The 19,665-nt window shown below is 38.1% G+C and overlaps 1 protein-coding gene across 1 annotated transcript in view; it reads left to right on the top strand.

The window, feature by feature from the left end:
• The window catches only part of poc1a (POC1 centriolar protein A), a 41,271-nt gene that overhangs the window by 11,798 nt on the left and 9,808 nt on the right, over positions 1–19,665 (top strand). Inside the window, exons 9-10 of the mRNA XM_069146486.1 lie at positions 91–240; positions 14,799–15,080. Of these exons, the coding sequence (XP_069002587.1) occupies positions 91–240; positions 14,799–15,080 (432 nt within the window). The remainder of the gene's footprint in view (positions 1–90; positions 241–14,798; positions 15,081–19,665) is intronic.

Raw genomic sequence — 19,665 nt, 5'->3', positions numbered from 1 at the left:
TGCTTTCTCCATAGTGCTAAGGACACTTTTTTTTGTTTTTCACTTGAATTTTGTGTATTGTTTTGGAATACATTTATATTTGATTTACAGGTAATGGTGTGGAAGAGCAACTTTGACTCTGTTGAATGCGGTGTTGGTATCAGACTGCAACATAAAACTGCCTCCAGCATACAGACACCACCAGCCAGCTCCACGGCTCACTTCTCCGTTAACTCGCATCCATCTGTGTTCCGCAGCCAGGTAAGTCCAGACAGCAAGGGACAAACACAGCAGTTCTACCTGAATGTCCTGTGTGCATTCAGCATTTTATGCAGCCCCTTTGCTCCTTCACACAGACACATTTATTTGATCCTAGATACACTCCAATCACATATATTCTTTTGCACATAAAACCTTTACATGCACACATTAATATTGTCCATGGTTAATAAAAGTTCAGACTTCATTGAATCATTTTATATTAGTCATCAGATTTGGCTTTGACATTTTATAGGGCAGAATGATTCATATTTGAGTGATTAAAAAAAAAAAAAAAAAATCTATAATCTTTTCACAATTTGTGTTTCAATGGATACTTTAAGAATTAAGGCACTGACATGAAGTAATTGCAGTTACCTAATATGCCTCTTAACAACTAAGCCAGAGTGCCCCGTATTTCAGGTGATTTCAAAACCAAAGTTTAAATCTGTGGTTTAAGCCCAAGGATTTCTTAAACGTCACAACTCTCAAATCTGTAAATGCCAAGGACTACAGTATGTATATATTAAATGACAACACATTGATGATTTTGACAAGGGACTCAAGCAAAGCTCTCATGAAGAGTATTATAAAAAGGTAATCTTGTAGTTTGGTTGTTAGGGTATGAGAACACATGACCCAAGCAGTTAGAAAGTATGCTTGTGTTCAAATAGATAATCTCCTTGTTACAAGTTACCGTGATTATTGTCTATATGTGACTATTGCTGAAACAAGGCACTGACAAACTTGAAGTAACCATGAAAATTCAAATTGGATGTTATATCTTATTTAGCATTTCCAAAGTGCCTTGTTGTGTTTATTGGTTCTTGTCCGATAATTTGTCTTTATGTTAGTCTTTTGTAACTTAATAACACATTAATATCGTTTCCGTCATTACAGTACATGAGACGGTGCACTATCCTGGTTCATACTGTTTTGATTTAATTTGACAACTAAGAGGTTTTTGGATAATATCCTGAGAGTCAATCAATGCCAAAGTCACTTAGATTATTAAAAAATTCAGATGGAAATCAAGCCTTACTGACTCTTAAGTCCATTTTGTGGCAGCATGTTCTCCAATTTCATGAGAGTAATTTAATAGAACATCATTCTCTGGTTTTCAGTAGGAGTCTCTACTTGCTCTGATTCCACCACACCCTGTCTGACTGATATGCGCATCTATCCAAAAAGACAGTGCACTTAATATGTAGCCTAACAGCCACGTTCTGTGGCTCAATTTCAAAGCTAAATTTAAATAATATATTTTAGCAATGGTTCTCAACTGGTGGCTCGTGACCACAAGTTGACGTAGCTTTTGGGTCTGAAAAACGAGGCCAATATGGAAGTGCCTTAAGCTGTAATACCGCTGAGGGCTGCTAGGGGTTGGCTCCAAAAAGCCTCTGGCTCCATAGACTCCCATTCAACTTCTCTCATGAAACACAAAGTCAATAATTTTTTTTCCATGAAGTAATTTTGGTGTTGTTAGCTAAAGTCACTCCTTCTTATTAGTTTTCTGGTGGTCCATCTGAAAATAATCCCATCATTAATTAGAAAATAGGCTGAGAAAATCGGTGTTTTGGTCGTGTCTATTTGATTGACAGGCCTGTTGTGCAGTCAGGTTTCCACTATCGGTGGCCAGGATGTATAAAACAAGTTAGACTTTTTATTTTGAAATATCCAGAATTCCTGTTGATGTGCTTTTATTTTCAAGGATATAAGTTACATATGACCGCGTCCGTGCTCTAGCTGTTTGCTGCCAGTGTTATCATGACAGTAACACTGTCACATCAGTAGTTAGCTCTCATTTCAGCATCCGTTAAAAGGTGTGGGATGAGATAAGTTCTGTGCTGAAACTGAATGTTGTTGTGTAGAGTTGTTAGTTGAAGAGTCTCTGAAGCTTTATTGGACAGCCTGTTAGAAATTTATAGATACTTCTCTGTCTTAAAACATGAAACAAACTTGACAGAATGGATGTAGACCTAATATTTTTGTAAATCTTTCTTGCTGACATCCAGCATCAAACAAAGACGTCCATAAGATTGATTTCAGATGATGTCTGCATATCATATATAACTCATAATGTGTATAGTATATCATATATTACTCATACATGCTCATGGCGCTCAAGGATGTGAATGCTCAGTTGGAAAGTGACGAATGTTAATGTCATACATTTTAACTGCTGAAGGCATAGTTCAGACTTGTAGAAAAAAAAAGATATTCTATTTTCACACAAAAGCTAAACTGAGTTGAGAAATTACAGGACAAGGAGAGAAGGAAGAAAAAAAAACTCAGCGCTTCACTTCAGAACATTGCTTGAAATGAGATTTAAATAACTAAAGGACAGATACAGGAGATCGTTCCTGCCCACTGCAATAAGACTGTACAATAACTCACCTCTGGTAAAATCCATCACACAACAATAACACTGTTGGTCGTCTGTTTTCTTGTTTGTTTAAATCTCTGCACTATTGTTTAGTTAGTTTTAATTTAATTTGATTATTCTATTTTATTCTATTTATTGTATATACTGTGCATTTTTATATTTAATATTTTACTGTTGTTTTATTGCTTTCCTGTACCTGTAAGGCTGCTGTAGCGAAAAAAAAATGTCCCCTTGTGGGATTAATAAAGTATCTATCTATCTATCTATCTATCGATCTATCAATCTATCGATCTATCTATCTATCTATCTATCTAAATGAACACAAATTTTTCTCAGAAACAATTTGGGCTATAGGAGGTCAAAAGTCTTTGACCAAAGCAGGTAATATTAAAATCATTCAACCTAGAGAAATGAATCTCATTCAAACGGGAATTTTGTTTCACTTTTGTTGTGCAGAGAGCAAAATGAATCTGAAACATGAAAGTGACCGAAAAGATCAACTCAAAAGAACGGTAAAGGTAACACAAACGCATAGAGAGGGTAGTGCTGCCATTAGTGATGTTTAAATATTAAAGGACCTACAGCAGACACGCATACAAAAGGAGACAGGGTGTCATAGGCTGGCCGGGGAACTTCAGGGAATGGTTTGAATTTCAACCCCTTTGACTCTTACAGTGTTATTTACATCAAGAAGGGCACAGCCAAGGTCTTCTCTCTCACACACACATACACAGCCTCAGTGTCTCTCCTTTCTTTTATTGATGCTTTGTTAGGAGTTTGGATCCACCCACAGTGATGCTGCATCACTTTTATACTCCAGAATCCAGAATAGCAGGATCAATAACAAACAAATGTATCTCAAAGGTGAACAAAGGGACATTGCATGTAAATGCAACATCCTCAGCACTCCCCCCAAAATTTCTGTTTATCTCACAACTGCCCAAATGACCTAAAAAATATTTTTAAAAAATTAAATATATTTTGCTGTAGTGCTTTGACTAAACCGCAATTATGAGACACAATTACTACTCTTTTTTTTAATGTAGTTGTCATTTCATTTACATTACATTGCCTCACTCCCTTTTTTTTTTTTTTTTTTAACTTATGCTGAGTTCAGATTACACGGTGTGTGCACTAAAATAGCTTGAGCCCCAAAAAACACGATTTAAGAAACCCACAAGCGTTTGGAGGTGATCTTTAAACAACCACGATAATTATCGAAAAGCTCCATCAATCAGCACAGTCCCGATTATAATAAAAAGGATTTTGAAGAAAGTATTGATGAAGCATTAGACATGTTAATGTCAATATTTCCTAAAATGAACTTGAGCAGTGTGAGTGCATACAGCAGTTTTCAGTTTCCTGTAAACACCTGCTTTTTTTTTTTTAATGCCATTTGTGAAACCTTTAAGGCTCTTCCTCCTCTTCTCTGGCTGTCTTTTTTTTTTCCCCTTTGTGCTGTAAGAATAGGATTGTAAATGGATTTTACTAGCTCGTACACGTGGCAGCCGTTATTGTAGATGTGGCTGAAAGGGTGATTCGAAAATCGGCAGCTGGACCATGCAGAGGGAGATAATTAGTGCCATGTATGAAACATATTCTCTTTTTCTGAGAACTCCTGGTCTCGTATAACCATGAACCCTTTCATTGGGATATATTGTTTTTTCAAACGCAGCTGTCTGAAGCTTCGGCACTAATGGAAAAGTTACACTTCACATCTGCTTGATTATGAAACGACTGTGCTGGCAAAATTGGTGTTTTTCTTGACTCTATCTTCCTTAAAAAAATATGCTTTCACAGGTCACGTTTGAATGATGATAGAGGTATTTGTAATGTATTTGATGTACTGGATTTTTATCAGCCAAACAGTTGCAGTCTCTGTTTTGGCAGCTGTAGATTCAAAATCAAAAAATTGTGTGAGCCACCCAGAGACCCTGGGCTGTTAGTTAGTTTGTTTTCAGGTCACTTTAGCCCTTTTTTTTTTTTTTTTTTTTTTTTTTTTTACTCATGCAGCTGTTAGATATTGGGTTTGATGCTATTTTATCAACCCCTCAGTCATACTGTATAGCAACAAGAACAAGCTGAAAAAAAATCAACGCTAAATGAATAGTTTGGTTTGGATACAAGTAGTTTGGTGCCTGGGTATGCATTAAACATGTTACTTATGTTGCTGTTACCACAAAAACCTTGTAGTTAGACACTTCTTACAGATTTAATTGAAACACCAAGTCATTAAAAAACAATGATAGGTAATCTTTGGTCTTTGAATGCTGCTTTTTATTTGACTTGATAAATGTTTAATTTCTACTAATTCCAAATAAATATTTTTACTACAAGTAAAAAGAAAACTCTACCAGTGGGACCTCAAACCTTAAAGAAAACAATCCCATAGAGACTTGTGTCATCATGGGGACAAGGATTAAGTCCTCACTGGAATATAAAAACAAGTACACACACACACACACACACACACACACACACACACACACACACACACACACACGCAAACATTAACCTCATTAACCTAAGTTAGTTCCTGCCGTTGACATTTCTTTCATCCTTGTTTGGATTGTCATCTGCCAGTTTGTTACAATTAAAGTAATGGTGGGAGCTTTCAAGACTTTCCTTTTCATTTATAATTTAGGCATTTATAATTTATTATTAATGCAAGCCCTTTTATCTCTTATGAACTGCCACGAGTCTCACACACGTGTTGCCTCAGAGAAAGCAGAGAAGAGAAAAATGTCACCTGCTTGCCTAAATGTGATCATTTGTTTTTCTCTTGGAAAGAGTATTGCAATTTTTTTTTAGTTAAAAGGGAAAGAAAAAAAACAGAGAGAGCTTCTCTAATATAGGAGAAGTGGAGCTAATGTGCTTTTATAAATTGACTTATTTTCAGAGAGGCTGACTGCAGTAAACAGGATGTTCTTTGGCTGAAAGCAGCCATGACAGTTGCTGAACACTACTGGCAGTCATACATCCAAATACGCAACTGCAACCTCCTTGAAGAGGTGCACAGCATGTAGACTATCATAACGCTATTTACACATTTACATTTTTTAAATCAGAAAAGGGCAATGTTAGAAGTTAAGGTTGTATGTCTAAAAATCATTATTCTTCACCAGCAACTGAGTGTATGTTGTAAATTTAGAAATATCTTTTTGTCCATAACAGTTTTTAACAATTAAATGAAGCTTAGTGATTGCCATGGCTAAAATTCATGTTGTGTTTATATACTAGCAAAATAAGGTTTTATTTTTAAGATACTAGTTGGTCATTTTTACTCCTGTCAACATGTAAGTAGATACACAGTTAGCTTAGAGTATGGTTATAACAAACCTCTGGATAACATCAGGAGAAGCTTATTTAAAAAGATAAATCACAGAATCCTTTTTATGTGATAATTCTGCGTTTAAGTCGTCTTATGTCACCCAGGTGTTAAAACAACCCTTTCTTTCCCTGCCTGACATCCAGTATTACACAATACCGCCTTTGGCAATAATTCATTTCACCAGGAAGAAATTGACTAATGAGACAGTAATGCTGTGTTTATTCATACTGAGGCAAAGGCCACCCATGTCCACTACCCTCTCAGAATCAAATCCACAGGGATTTCATAAGTAGATAATTTGATATGCTTATCCGTTAATGTACTTGGATGCAAAGCTCCATGATAATTTGCCAGCAGTGGGCACTATACCAGGAACATGTAGGCCTATTTGGTAAACACAAAAAGGCAGCTTTAAAATGAGGTCTCTCCAGCTAAAGATTGAGAGTGTGTGTGGTTCAGTCAGGTTGTTTCTCTGCTCAGCACAGCTGTGCAAATCTTAATTTGCTGCTGTTTTGTTGATTGAGCATAGATGCATTGGTGTGTGTGTGTGTGTGTGTGTGTGTGTGTGTGTGTGTGTGTGTGTGTGTGTGTGTGTGCGTGTGTGTGTGTGCGTGCGCGCAAGCTCGTGTGTGTGAGTGCGTGTGTGAGTGCCAACCATTGCTGACAGGCAGATCAGCTCTCTGATCACATCCGCCCTAATCCCCCTCATCTCCCACCTCCTCCTCCTCCTCCTCCTCCTCTTTCTGTCTCTAGCTTCACATCTGGGTCTTTCTCCCGCTCACGTGTGCAGACAGACGAGCTGCACACTCACAGCAGGCTTCCCTTCACAGCTCAAAACACACAAACCACTGCACTGATCAGCTCAGCTTTAGGATGTGGAGTGGAGAAAATGGGGCGGGGGAGTCTGCAGTCGCTGTATAAACTTTGATCTCCTTCACCATTATTTTATCACTCACGCTTTTAAAGCCTCCACAGCAGTGAAATAAGTCAACTTCACCAATCACAGATATTTCTGATACAGTGTTTCTGGTTATGTGTATGCATCTTTAAGGTGTATAGGCAGGTGGCATTGTTCTCACGGCGGGAGCTGAATGCATCGTACAGCGGGGGATACAGAGAAAGGCAGCGGGTGTGAAGAGGGAGGGCTGAAGACAGGATAGCAGTGGAGTTAAAGAGAGCTTAATGGTCTAGTGGAGCGAGAGAACATCAGTGAGGAGCAGGGAGAGGGAGAGTGAATCGTAGGGAAAGTGGGAAAACAGGGTGAGCGCGTGAGAGAGCTGCGCTTGAAACAAAACCAACAAACAACCAAGACAATAATGAAAAGAGAAAATCTGAGAGCCATTACCAGACACCTGTTCATGCTTCTTACATGAAAGGAAGATTGAAAGAGATGGTGACCAGGAAAAATAGAAGCAGATAGAAGACAATGAAAGATGTAAGAGGAAGAAATAGTGGAAGAAGCAGCTGAAGAGAACTGGAAAATGAGAGTGAGAAGCATTCTCTCTTGTTGATTCTATAAACTACCATGCAGCCCAAAAGCATAAGTCAGAGCTGAGTCACACCAAACGCTTCATTCATCAAAAAGCCTCACTAGCAGTTTGTCTTAAAACATTTGATTCACTCTCATTTAACTGAAATGTCGACAGCTAGTGGAAAGGATTGTCTACATTTTATAGTTATATTATGATGCACACACACACACACACACACACACACACACACACACACACACACACACACACACACACACCAGCCTGTTATCAAAAAGTACATTTTTGTCCAATGGGAATACACTGAATGGAGTAACCAATATGAAGACACAAACCTCCAGCTTGTCTTGCTTGCTTGCTTGGAGTTTGCCTTTTTCCAGAGTACATCATGAAACTGGAATTACCACCTGAGGGATGTTTGCCTCCGCCAGCTAGTCAAATTGCAGTTTACATCCATGTCTGTCTAGACTCATATAATAGATGTCGTGAAGACTTTGAAGGAATCCTTGTGTTAAGATGCTTGGTCAATAAAGCTGCTTTGACAGTTGACGACATCTTTTAAATATGGATGTTGCTGCAAAGAAGCTACAAATTTTCAAACGTAGATACTTAACACACGTCGTCAATCTGACATTTGACCTTTGGCCACCAAACTTGAATCACTGTATCCTTCATTCCAAGTAAACATTTGTGCCAAATTTGAAGAAATTCCCTCCAGGCATTCTTGAGATATTGCGTTCACCAAAATAGGCCGGTGTGAGGTCACTGTGAGCTTGACTGTTGACCCCTAAAATCGAATCAGGTCATCCTTCAGTCCAAGGTAACATTTGTGCCAAATTTCTAGAAATTCCTGGGGTACACAGTGACCCTAACTTTAGCCTCAGACTGTTTCACTTCGTCCATTTCAGAGCTTTTAAGGTGATGTGCTTCAAACGATTATGTTATGTGACTAAAAGTCATTTCTAACAAATATTTTCACCAGCGGTCATTGATGCAACTTCTAAGCGACATGAAATGTATGTTCGGCATTGTTCAGCCCGTCACTCTGGGAGTGTTGTTTTCATGTGATTAATTGGCACGTGAATGTGTATTGTTTTGGTCATGAGAATCTTCACACAGGCACGCAGCGAAAAAGCTATTTTATATTGATATTTCTGAGCTTTCACACTACGAGTAAAAGCATTAACCAATCACATTGTGTGAAACGGATGTCAACATCCCAACTCCTAATGACAACGTTGATTTGTTTGTGTCTCTGGCCACATGGTGTTATATGACAAAGGGCACAACAACTACAAAGACGACGGTCTAAAGGGCAATGTATGGAACAGCTCTGCCAAACAACTAGACTGTCAGGATAGCGGGTCGTTTATGTTGTTTAGTTTTGGACGTGGGACAACAACATTTCCACCAGGTGTTAATGAATCTATCAGTTTTGCTGAAGAATGAGCTAACGCAAATCTATTCCAACCTTTTAATTTTTTATAAACAACTGTTGCAATTGTTGCAACAATTTGAGGTGTAATATTTTCACTTGAGTGTTTTGCATTTTGGTGTTGTTATATTTGTCACATCCCAGGTGTGTAAAGGCCTTTAGTCCTGATGACGTATGAAGAACAGCGCTCGGTTTAAACATTAAATATGAAGACACAGAAATTCAAAGAGTTTGTTACTGACTTTTTTTTTTTTTTTTTTTTTTTCATATTTTGACTTTTCATGGTAAAGTGTCACGGAAAACATTGTTCACATGTTCTAGTAAGTCGTGACACAATGAGTGTAAGCCAGCATGTACAATGCCAGGACCATGAAACTGAAGCAGCCACAGGTAACACAGCCATCATTAATTTTAATGACTTACACCTGTGCTTTCCTCCTTGCGACACCAGTTTTCTTGGGGCTGTTTTGCAAACTCACAGAATTAACTACTATTTTGCTACAACTGATTCGATTTAGCCGCAAACTTTGTCAATGTGACATCAATTTTCACTTGCTACAAATACGCCTTTTGTTATGTTTGTTTAAGTTGTCATCAAAATCACTGCTTTTGCAATTCAAAAAAAAATTGCACTTTTTCAAATATTGGTTTAGATATACAAACATTCAGCTCTAAGCGCAAACATTTTTTACAACTCGTCAGGCATCACTGTACAGCTTTGGTATTAATTCTCTCCCTATTCTCAGCATTTTAGACTAAGGTTAAAACCGTGACAAAAAAATTCTGTGACAGTGAAGGCGCCCACAGTTTCTCAAATAACAATATTCTCAATAGACTTTTGTAATGGCAGACATTTTGACTTGTCGGGGCACAGCTGGAACCAAACTCTAGCATTAACAACATTAATAACATCTTAATTACTTTTAGATGTGCTTGTGAGCCAGCAGAGACCAGCACAGCAGAGAGCTCTGGCACTGGTACAACTGCAGGGAATGTAGCCATCATTAACATTATTAGTTACACCTGTGTTTGGCAACTCAATGTGCCCCCTTTTAAAAAGGTCTGTATTCCATTATCTACAGCTGAATACATATATATATATATATATATATATATATATATTGTGTAAATGGCATGACTCTCTTTTTTTTCTCAACTGGAAACTCTTATTATTGCAGTCACTACTCTTGTAGCTGGAAGGGTTTCAGGGTGGTTTCAGGGAGATTTAAGCCTGGCAGATGCTTGCATTTACAGTACATAGTTCATTTATTTCCAGAGCTGATGTCACAAAGTGCTTCACAATGAAGACAAAAAAGCAAATAAAAGACAGAACAGCGGACAATATACAGTATGTGCTGTGACAAGGGTTCCCAAACTTTTTCACACGATGTACCACAATGTAGATACTAACTTTTTTTTTTTTTTCAGAAAAATAAATTCACTGATGTAACCATGCAATGGTCTCAGAAAGGATGAAAAACAACAACGTTACGCTGCTGTTTTAAAATTAAACAATACATTTAGATCTCTTGCTAGAGGGAGCACCACTAAGACTCATTTGTGCAATTAAGAAGTTCATCTCACTTCTCTCTTAACATATTTTTAGACCGTGTAACCAATTTATAATTCCATTCAATCCTCTTTCTAAAATCAACGACTGGGGAGTCCGAATCCGACTAATTTAACCCTAACCCTAACCCTTGGATATACATACTGGACATAGCATAACGCAACAATAATATCTAATGTTTTGAACACATACATGTTTAATCCTTGGATATAAGATGAGCCCCATTTTTCTTTTTTAAAACCTAACTTCCTGTATTTGGGTCATTAAGGTAGTCAAGCACAGCCAAGATCAGTGTGATCCTTTGGGGTAATTAAAGACAGCTGGTCACTGTCAGTGATTTTTAATTACCTTTAATACTGTTCAGTTTCTATCATTACATTTTTTTTTATCTGAATATAACTGAAAGACCCCAAATTGATGAAGGAACCAGCTGCTGAAGCACAAAGAAGACATTTGAGTTCGACACTTCAACAACTATTGTTCTTTTTTTTGTGTGTTAATGTGAGGGTGCTTGTGTGGACTGATGAATGGTTCTGCATGCAGGCTGTATTGATGGCTGGCTGTGTCAGACTAAGGTTTTAATTTGGGCCTCAGGAAATTTTCCACTGTTGGTTTTTCCACTCCAGGTGATTCATTAGAAGGGTGGTTACTGTGTTTACGTGCGCGTTCACGTGCGCGTATGTGTACACATGTGCGTAACAGGGTTTTCCCCGGACCCACATTAGACTACAGTGGCACAGGACATGTTGAATTTGCAGAACAGTATATTGTTTCAGTATCAACATTGCTATGTACACATCACATTAACCACAATAGTATACATTACAAATAATTTTACTGCGAGGCACTTTTGGCTGTATCTAACTAACATACAATTCAGTCTTAATAAAAATGTGAGTAAAAAGTTAAAGAACAAATACCTTTCTCGTACATTTTCCATCACACCTTCTCTCCATAATTCTTCTATTCAGTCTTGATTTTCTAGTCACCTTTTCAGAAATACTTACCAGGTAGCCTCAGACTTAGGCACCTGTGTGTGAATGTATGTGCGTGTGACACGTGCAGATTCATCTACATCCATGTTTGCCTCGTTTTGTGTTTGCGCACAAGTGTTTTCATGGGGAAACCAGTGCTTGGTGTCTGTTTGTTTAAGCAGCTGTTTAATACAAAGCTACAAGGCACACTCTGAACAGGAGTTAATCCAGTCTTGGTGAAGCTTGTAGGCTCAGCAGAACTGCTCTATTGTCTCTTTCTCACTGTCTCTATCAGTCACCAGTGACTTGTCTTGTCTAATCTATTTTCCCTGAATCTGAGTGTGAGGCAGATGTGCTTTTTAGTTTAGTCATATTCTTGACACAAAATCATGACGGGTCAAAAAAACAAGACCAGTAATAAAACACTAGCGTTCAGGGGAAGATTTAGTATAGTTTTGTTTAGTTTTTTTTTTTCGTCTGTGTGCCATCCCGCTCTTTATTTATAGGAACTGTCGGGGAAATTATGTCGGACAGTTGTAGCTATTTTTACAAGAAAATAACTAAAGCATATTATCAATTTAACAACGTAACTGCTGCATTTATGTATATGCAAAATTTGAAAAATTAAAGTTAAAAACATCAAGTCAAAATAAATGTCAAAATTATTACATAATCGCAAGTATGTGAACATAATCTGCATACTTTTTTATTAATGGTCAGAATAGCTTCCACTCATGCCTATAAAAACCACTGGATAAAGCTAACAAAAATATAATGTTTCAATCAATGTTTCTGCTTAATTCTCCACCATTTGCTGGCGCTCTTTTAATCTCATCTCATCTCACCTTCTTCTGCTTTGATTTGAAGGCACATGAGTGTAGAATTAGGGCAACCAACTGCTTATCTCGAGGCGCTTAACTTCTAATATTTAACAGACGGCTTTTCGATGAGCATCTATTGACATAAACATTATGGATGTAGGTGCCACCCAAACATCACAGCCGATAAATGGCACTTTACAAGTTATATGTGTATTTATAAACTAACTATAATAGTTACATAAAATAAACAGAAAAATAATTACATCATTAATTACATTTATTTGTATGACAACTAATGTTCAGCTAAAATTTAATGATCATGACAATTACTGGTCCATACTTGGAACAAAAAAATGGTAGTTCAGCAGTGTCAGAGTTGTAACCCCCCTGTTGTTTTGTAAGCCAGGTGACATTCCAATTTGATTTGTGTCTAACACCTCGTATGAATAGAAATATTTTTCGTTATATTGGGCTGTATAAACAGAATTGACTTGACTATGTTGTTATTTGATGGTAATGAAATACCTAACGGCAGCTTACCAACAGTTAATTAAACCATTTAACCCAATTAAGACATGAACCGCATTGGAGGTTCTTTTTCTGTCATTTTTGTTTCACAGCCTGGAACTGATCCTGGCTGTGATCTCATTTTCAGATATTGCCTTGTCTTGCAGAGCTGGCCGGCCTAAAACCTGCCACTTTTACATTGTTCTATTTTTTTTATTAGAAAATGTATTTTGTTAGTCACAGATGTCACTTTTTAAACAGGATGTTTCCGTGACACTTAAGTTCTGTGTTTCGACTGGTTTATTTTGTCAGAGCTTACTAAGGATGACACAGATAAGAAGTCATATCAAGGAACATGTCATCGCCCCTTTGTACGTGACTGAAGGGAACGTGTTGAGCCAAGCGACGGCTGACAGATCCCCTCATCTGGCTTCATTTAGGAACAATGCAGTTTGACACTGTGCTTAGCTGAGTGGGAATAGGTTTCCTGGTACGTGGTGATGAGTAAAACAGTTGTTATGTCCCTCACAGAGACGGAAGAGAGATGTTACGCACGTGCACATACCCACAATTTTTCACAACCAGAGAGACAGAAATATGGATAAACCTCCACATGGGTGCAAAGTTTTAGGCATGACGATGGAGATATGTGTTCCATGACCTTCGTGTGTTTATGCCTATATGAATTAATAACAACAAAGGCAGACTGACTTGTGTGTTTGTGTCTGTGCATGTCATTTTGTAAGAATGTGCTTGTCAACAGTTCCCCTCACCACCTTCCCTGTGGTGTAACTCACCACAGGGAAGGTGGCAGTATCTAACTGATCTGAGGGTTTGTAAAGTATATATAGTGGAGCCTAAATGAGCTACACCTGACATCGCTTTTAAGATGGCGCAGCTCACCCTAATACATATGGTTTGACAAAGAGCCTCATCAATGATTGCTTATGTGTTTTTTGCATCCGTGTTTGTTACATTTTTAGCTTTTAAATCTTTTAAAACCAAATTAATATTCACTATAATTCAATTTTACAGCATGTGCATGAAGTTTGACCTGACCATATCTATTTAATAAAAAACAGTAAGACATAGTGACAAAGAAAGGGATTTTCACGCCATATGTAGAGTAATATGATGCAGTAGTTGGTCATAACACTATTGCAGACAGAAATACTTTCGAGTGACAAATGTCTACGGTGTCGACCACACACTTGGCACATAAACAGTGACCCTTCCAGCAAACAGAAAAACAGATTTTTGGTGACATATTTTTTGGGGCGAGTAAATCACAACTCTGTTGTCAGGAGATTGAATATTACTGCTATTGTTGCTATATTGTTGGTTGATTTATTGATGATATAATTCAGTGTTTCCCAACTGAACTGGCTGCAGGAGCTTCTCAAATTTATTTTACAAATATTGGTGCAGTAGTATAGAACCCCTTCATGCACTGTTTAAAAAATTAAATAATCAAAAGAAATGTGCAGCAAATGTGCAACTAGAGTTAATATGCTGTTTGCAAATGTTTGAATGAGAGCTAACTACTTAAATGACAATATTAGTTATCTTCTTACTGGCTTGACAATTCTGGCAGTAAACACAACTGGATGAAACCTACAAGATAAAATGTTTTTGTCCTTCAAAATAAAAGCTTAGAATTTATTTCTTGAACTGTATCTCTTACGCGATCCACCAGTTGAGAACGACTGATCTAATTCAAAACTTGTGTTTTGTTAAAAAAAATAAAAATAAAATGAGTGACCCTTTTCTTTTCAGTATTTAAAGGGGAGCTGTTTTAAAAGCACTTTATGAAGTTTAGGGATAAAACAAATAACTACCCATTTTCAACTAATTCCTGTTTGATAGCATACTCAAGCGGACAGAAGCCCAAAGTACAGTAAACATTTCAGTGTCTCTGTAATATGCACTCACTACATATTGATGACGCACTCGTCTACAATTGAGCTGTACTCCTGTCACGACAGAAGCACATAAGAGACATCAGAGTTTCTCACAACTCTTTACCCTGTGGCCTCTCTGTTTTCAGACCTCTGAATCGGCAGAACATTTGCACAGACTGGACTCTCAAACTGCTGCCCACATTCAGAGCTGCAATCGTAGTGGCAGCCACAGAGCGACTCATTCCCACGCCTACAGAAACCCCAGCACTAGTTCCTCCACCACCCACCAGACCCAGACCCAGACCCAGAGCTCACAGCACCATTCAGCCCGGGATCAACCGCAGTCCTTCGCTTCAGATGGAGGGGTCCCCCCTGCTCTAGCCAGCACCCTGGAACACATCATAGGTCAGCTGGATATTCTCACTCAGGTAAGCAGAAGATGTGCTAATCTTTCATAACAAACAGCATGTACTGTACTTTGCCTGTGCCTCCCACCCACACTGTTCAGAACAAAAGCTTCCTCTACTTTTCAACCTGCAGGGCAGAGATGGTTTCAGCAGCATAAACACCAAAGTATTCAGAGAGCACAAGCTGTTTCATTTTGTTTGGTACTCTATTAAACTGGTGACACACAGGTGATTTTATTCCTCACGCTTAGAGTTGAATTTCATTATTTCATTCGAAACCATTCTTTACTTAAGGTGTGACATAATAAGACTTTATCATTATCATGAATAACCCTTGGACACTGCCAAGCCAAAGCTATGTTTTTAAAATCTAATGTTAATGCTGTATATTATGTATAATATTCCACCCACCTCCCTGATCTGGAGAGAAAGCCAGGGACAAAAACAAATAAACTGTCTGCATGGCTAGAATCTAGAATCTGTTAGTTGTTGGAGTAAAGTATGGCTTTAACCCTCTGATTTATCCATCCATTTACTTGTATTGATATTGTTGGTTGTGTAATCTTTTCTTTTTAATTTACATATACACACCCACATCATGCTAGTGTTTGGTAGGCTCTTCTCTGTGTGGCTGGTGAAGGCCAGGCACAGATTGAAGCCAGACCAAACCAAAACCTGCAGTACTAAAAATAGATCCTTCAAATAAAACCAAAAGGAACACAGCAGTTTAAACTCAAAAGTTCTGCTTCTCATCAATTCATGTCCTTTTTTTTTTTATATTTGTGGTGTTTTTGTTTAGGTTCATACGTTATTAGTGATGGACACCGACAGGCATATGGAATAAATGTTGCAGCAATATTTGAGTTGAAAATGAAATGACTGCGGCTGTTCATCTTGAATTATGCTGTCAAGATTTATATTTGAGTATCCCAGTTCCGTGGCAATGTTGTGGCTCCACATTAAACCACACTAATTGCAAGGTGGTACTCACACCTATCCAGTTCTTTTATGTACCTCATCTGTTGTGTTTGTGTGGTAAGATGCTGCAAATGAACACTTCCCTCTGGAAATGGAATTTCAGGGTCGGTAATTGATAACCGATAATTAGGTGTTTGTTGTGGTCCGTACTGAAGCAATAACCAAAAATATTAGTCTTACAAATGCAAAATTCTAAAGCTGAAGTGTAAATATTTTTCAACAAGTTTATTTTTGCAATATAACATAATCTCACATTTGATGTAAAAGGGCTTGCAACTTGGCGCATTGCTATTAAAACAGTGGATTTGACAAGTTGTAGGAAATAATGCTGTTCTGCAGAGGAAATCGATTTCCTCATGTGCAATGATGTGCACATTATGAATCTTTCACATTGTGATTTTTTTTAACTTTTGCATGTTTTTGCGCTGCTGCGTGTCTTTGTGTATGTAACAAGCTGACTGTACGTATTTTGTTGACCACCTGTGTCAGTGCATATTACTTAATACTACTTACCTCAATAAAGCGCCCTTAAAAAAAAACACCCCGTAAAATACTGAGCCACTGACTTAAAACCAGGTGTTTGTTGGTCAATCACACAGTAGCTTCTCACTCCCTTAAGATAACAAAATTGCACTTGACCGCAACTCATTTTAAGACCAACAAGTGCATAGGTGCTGAGATGGGAGCAATTTGGGTAAAATTGCTATTTACCCAATGTGGACGGTAAATGGGAAAATTACAGCTGCGTTCATCTGCAGCAAAAGACACTTGAGTTGCGCTTGGCGCTGCTTTACACTGGGTGTAAGATGCCACTAAACTGCTAACTCACTGCAGGCAGAGAGGAGGAAGGAGAGCCGTCTTAGCCTCAAAATCTACAAGAGTTCAGCTAATTTTCAATTTCACAGATCATTAGGTTCAACTGTTATAATATAAATAGTGTTTGTCTTTAGCACATACATAACTCGTTATTACTGTGACATGCTCTAAATGGCTGTTTGAGGTAGAAAGCATAAAACAGTGGCGTGGGTGAGAAGGTAAAGATGGGACAATCGTAGATGCACCATCTTTTACCTGTTTAATATGTTCTGCTGATTGAACAGGTGTGCGATAAATCGCTTGTACTTACTCGCGGACTTTGTTGTGTGTGTATACTTAACTATTGTCGTGGTCACCCTCGGTAAACTGTAGCCCAAAGTTTGTTTTATTCCCTGCGCTGTGTCCTCTCCACTCTGAAGTGACTCTTCTATTTGCTCTGTGTGTGAGGAGTTCAGCCCTGCACTTGTGTAACCAGGCAGCTACACGGAGAGCAGAAGAGAGAGCCTAAAATCACCAATCAAAACTGAGTTTGAAGGGGTGTTGCCGGTTCGCAGCATGGTTTTCATTTTTAGATGTAATTATGAGATCAAATTCCATTATCTGACCAACAACAGAAATTACATTTTCTTTTTGGTCAGTAATGTATCAGCCACCAATATTTCATGCACCCCTGTTTTCTGTCGATGATTTAAAAGCCATATTCTCTCCGTGTCCATGGAGGTCTTTACTGAGACATGTGCAGCTGTGCATGTTGGAACAATACTGAGTTTGAAATGGAGTGCATTCCTGGTATGATCACATTAAACATTAAAATTCCATTTCTTATCCACTGTCTACTGACTGGAAAGTATTTCATTGAAGATGTTTATTTACAGTGTTATCTTGTATTACATTTCCCCTCAGATTTTTAGCTTTAGCATGTTGACAGATCGTCAACAGATGAGTGATGCTGGTTACTTTGCCTTGACTTTTCATGGAGCAGCTTGTGATGTTCTTTGTGCTGTAATGAGTTAAGAAAATGCACATTATACACTCATGAATTCTACTTTATTTATGTATTTATATGACAGCATCAGTTTTGTGCTGTTTCTTTCGTCAACACAAGTTCACTTGAAAGACAAAGACCCTGAACTACTCTTCCTTTATACGAATACCACAGTAGTGAAGGACTCAAGATAAACGTTCATGTATCAGAACCCTTGTTTTTTGTCAAGGCACAGAAAATAATTCGCAGTATCTGAGGAAAATGATTGGAAGGTATAAAAACAATAAATGAGAGAAAAAGGATAGTCCTGATGGTGGTGCAGGAGATGAAGAGTAAGGTGAGGGGGAAGCGTGTGTGTGTGTGTGTGTGGGGGGGGGGGGTGCAGGTTTGTGTGCCCTGAGGAAAATACATGATTCATGTAAAAGTGCTGGCAGCACTCAGTGCCTCACTCACTGATAGTAAGCGTAAAGGCTTAATGGCCTTGAAGAGACACAGAAACTCTTCTTGTATGTGTGTGTTTTTGTCAAAGGTTTCTCCCTTCTTTTTTTTTTTTCTCCCTCTTTCTTGATCAAGCTGTGGTCTAGCATGTGGCAGCATTTTATATTGGCCCAGGCACCGAGCTAACCCCTCCCAGGGGATGGTGCCAACCTCTTAGTTTTTAGCCCACCGTACCCCAAGCTTGATACCAGATGGCCTGCCTGCATCTGGTTTTGTTCTTCTGCTCTTTTATTGTTTGGTCTGATTCTTCAAGGGTGGAAACGTGGACAATGTCTTTTCTAGATTGGATCCTGAAATAGTTATCAGTAAATCATGTCTGGTGGTTTCTGTACATTTTCCCTTGCGTGTTATAGAAATATATATTTGCTACCATCTATAGCAATACGCTTTCATGGATAAAGAATTATTCTTCCCAGGTGGCTTTGCAAGGATTTCCAATTGTGTCAGCACAGTAGGGGACATTCTTGAATTGTGGTATACAGCTTGTAATTTAGGTTACATATATACAGACACGAAACGAGAAGCGAATGGGAGGTAAGACTTGCAGCAAAGGTCCGGTGGTCAGGAGCAGGACCTTGCGGTTGTGGAATGTGCCTCGTTAGCCGCCAAAGTACGCTGCAATTTGTGGGTTTTTCTTTTCTTTTTTTTTTTTTTTTCTTGTTCAGCTGTTTTACCAAAGAGATTTTGTTTCAAACATGAGTGAACAACTGATTTACAGTCTAATAAAACATGAATGAAGACATAAACACAATATGGAAGGAAATTAAAACTTACAAACAATATATACTAAACTATCAAATATTCACTTTCCTGCAGATTGCAGTGATATGTGATATGCCGAGAAACACGGGAATAGTGCAGCTAAGGCACAGACGACGACGACTACCGATTAGTTAACGTGGATTTAAACAGCGCAGGCTTTTCGAAGTTTAAAAATCGTGTTCACAGATATTTTATGAAGCTAGACAATAATTAAATGTTACTGTATTGTTTGCTTGTTTGTGAGATTTCTCCATATTTCAGAGGACCTCTGTAAAAGCCTATTATAAGCCTGTATAATATAATAGTCAGTGAAATGTAGTAAATTGCACAGTGGGTACAGACTTAGACATATTCATCCATACAGTTTGTTTTCAAAAGGTGTTTCTACAGTAAAGGTAGTTTAGACCACTGCTAATTAGATGTGAACTGTATTATGTTGTGGAAAGCTGCTAATTTGGAACTCTAAATAGTTGTGTCACATATTGTACAATGTACAAGAAACAACGGCTTGTGAATCACAGAATGGCAGCATAACGTAATGGGCCCTTTTAAACCCAAAGTCCGACT

Source organism: Embiotoca jacksoni, unplaced genomic scaffold, assembly GCF_022577435.1.
Source record: "Embiotoca jacksoni isolate LCO1_2020_lvr unplaced genomic scaffold, fEmbJac1.0.p SCAF_1, whole genome shotgun sequence".
Taxonomy (NCBI): Eukaryota; Metazoa; Chordata; class Actinopteri; family Embiotocidae; genus Embiotoca; species Embiotoca jacksoni.
Note: the sequence above shows the minus strand (reverse complement) of the source record. Positions and strands in the feature narration are given on the sequence as shown.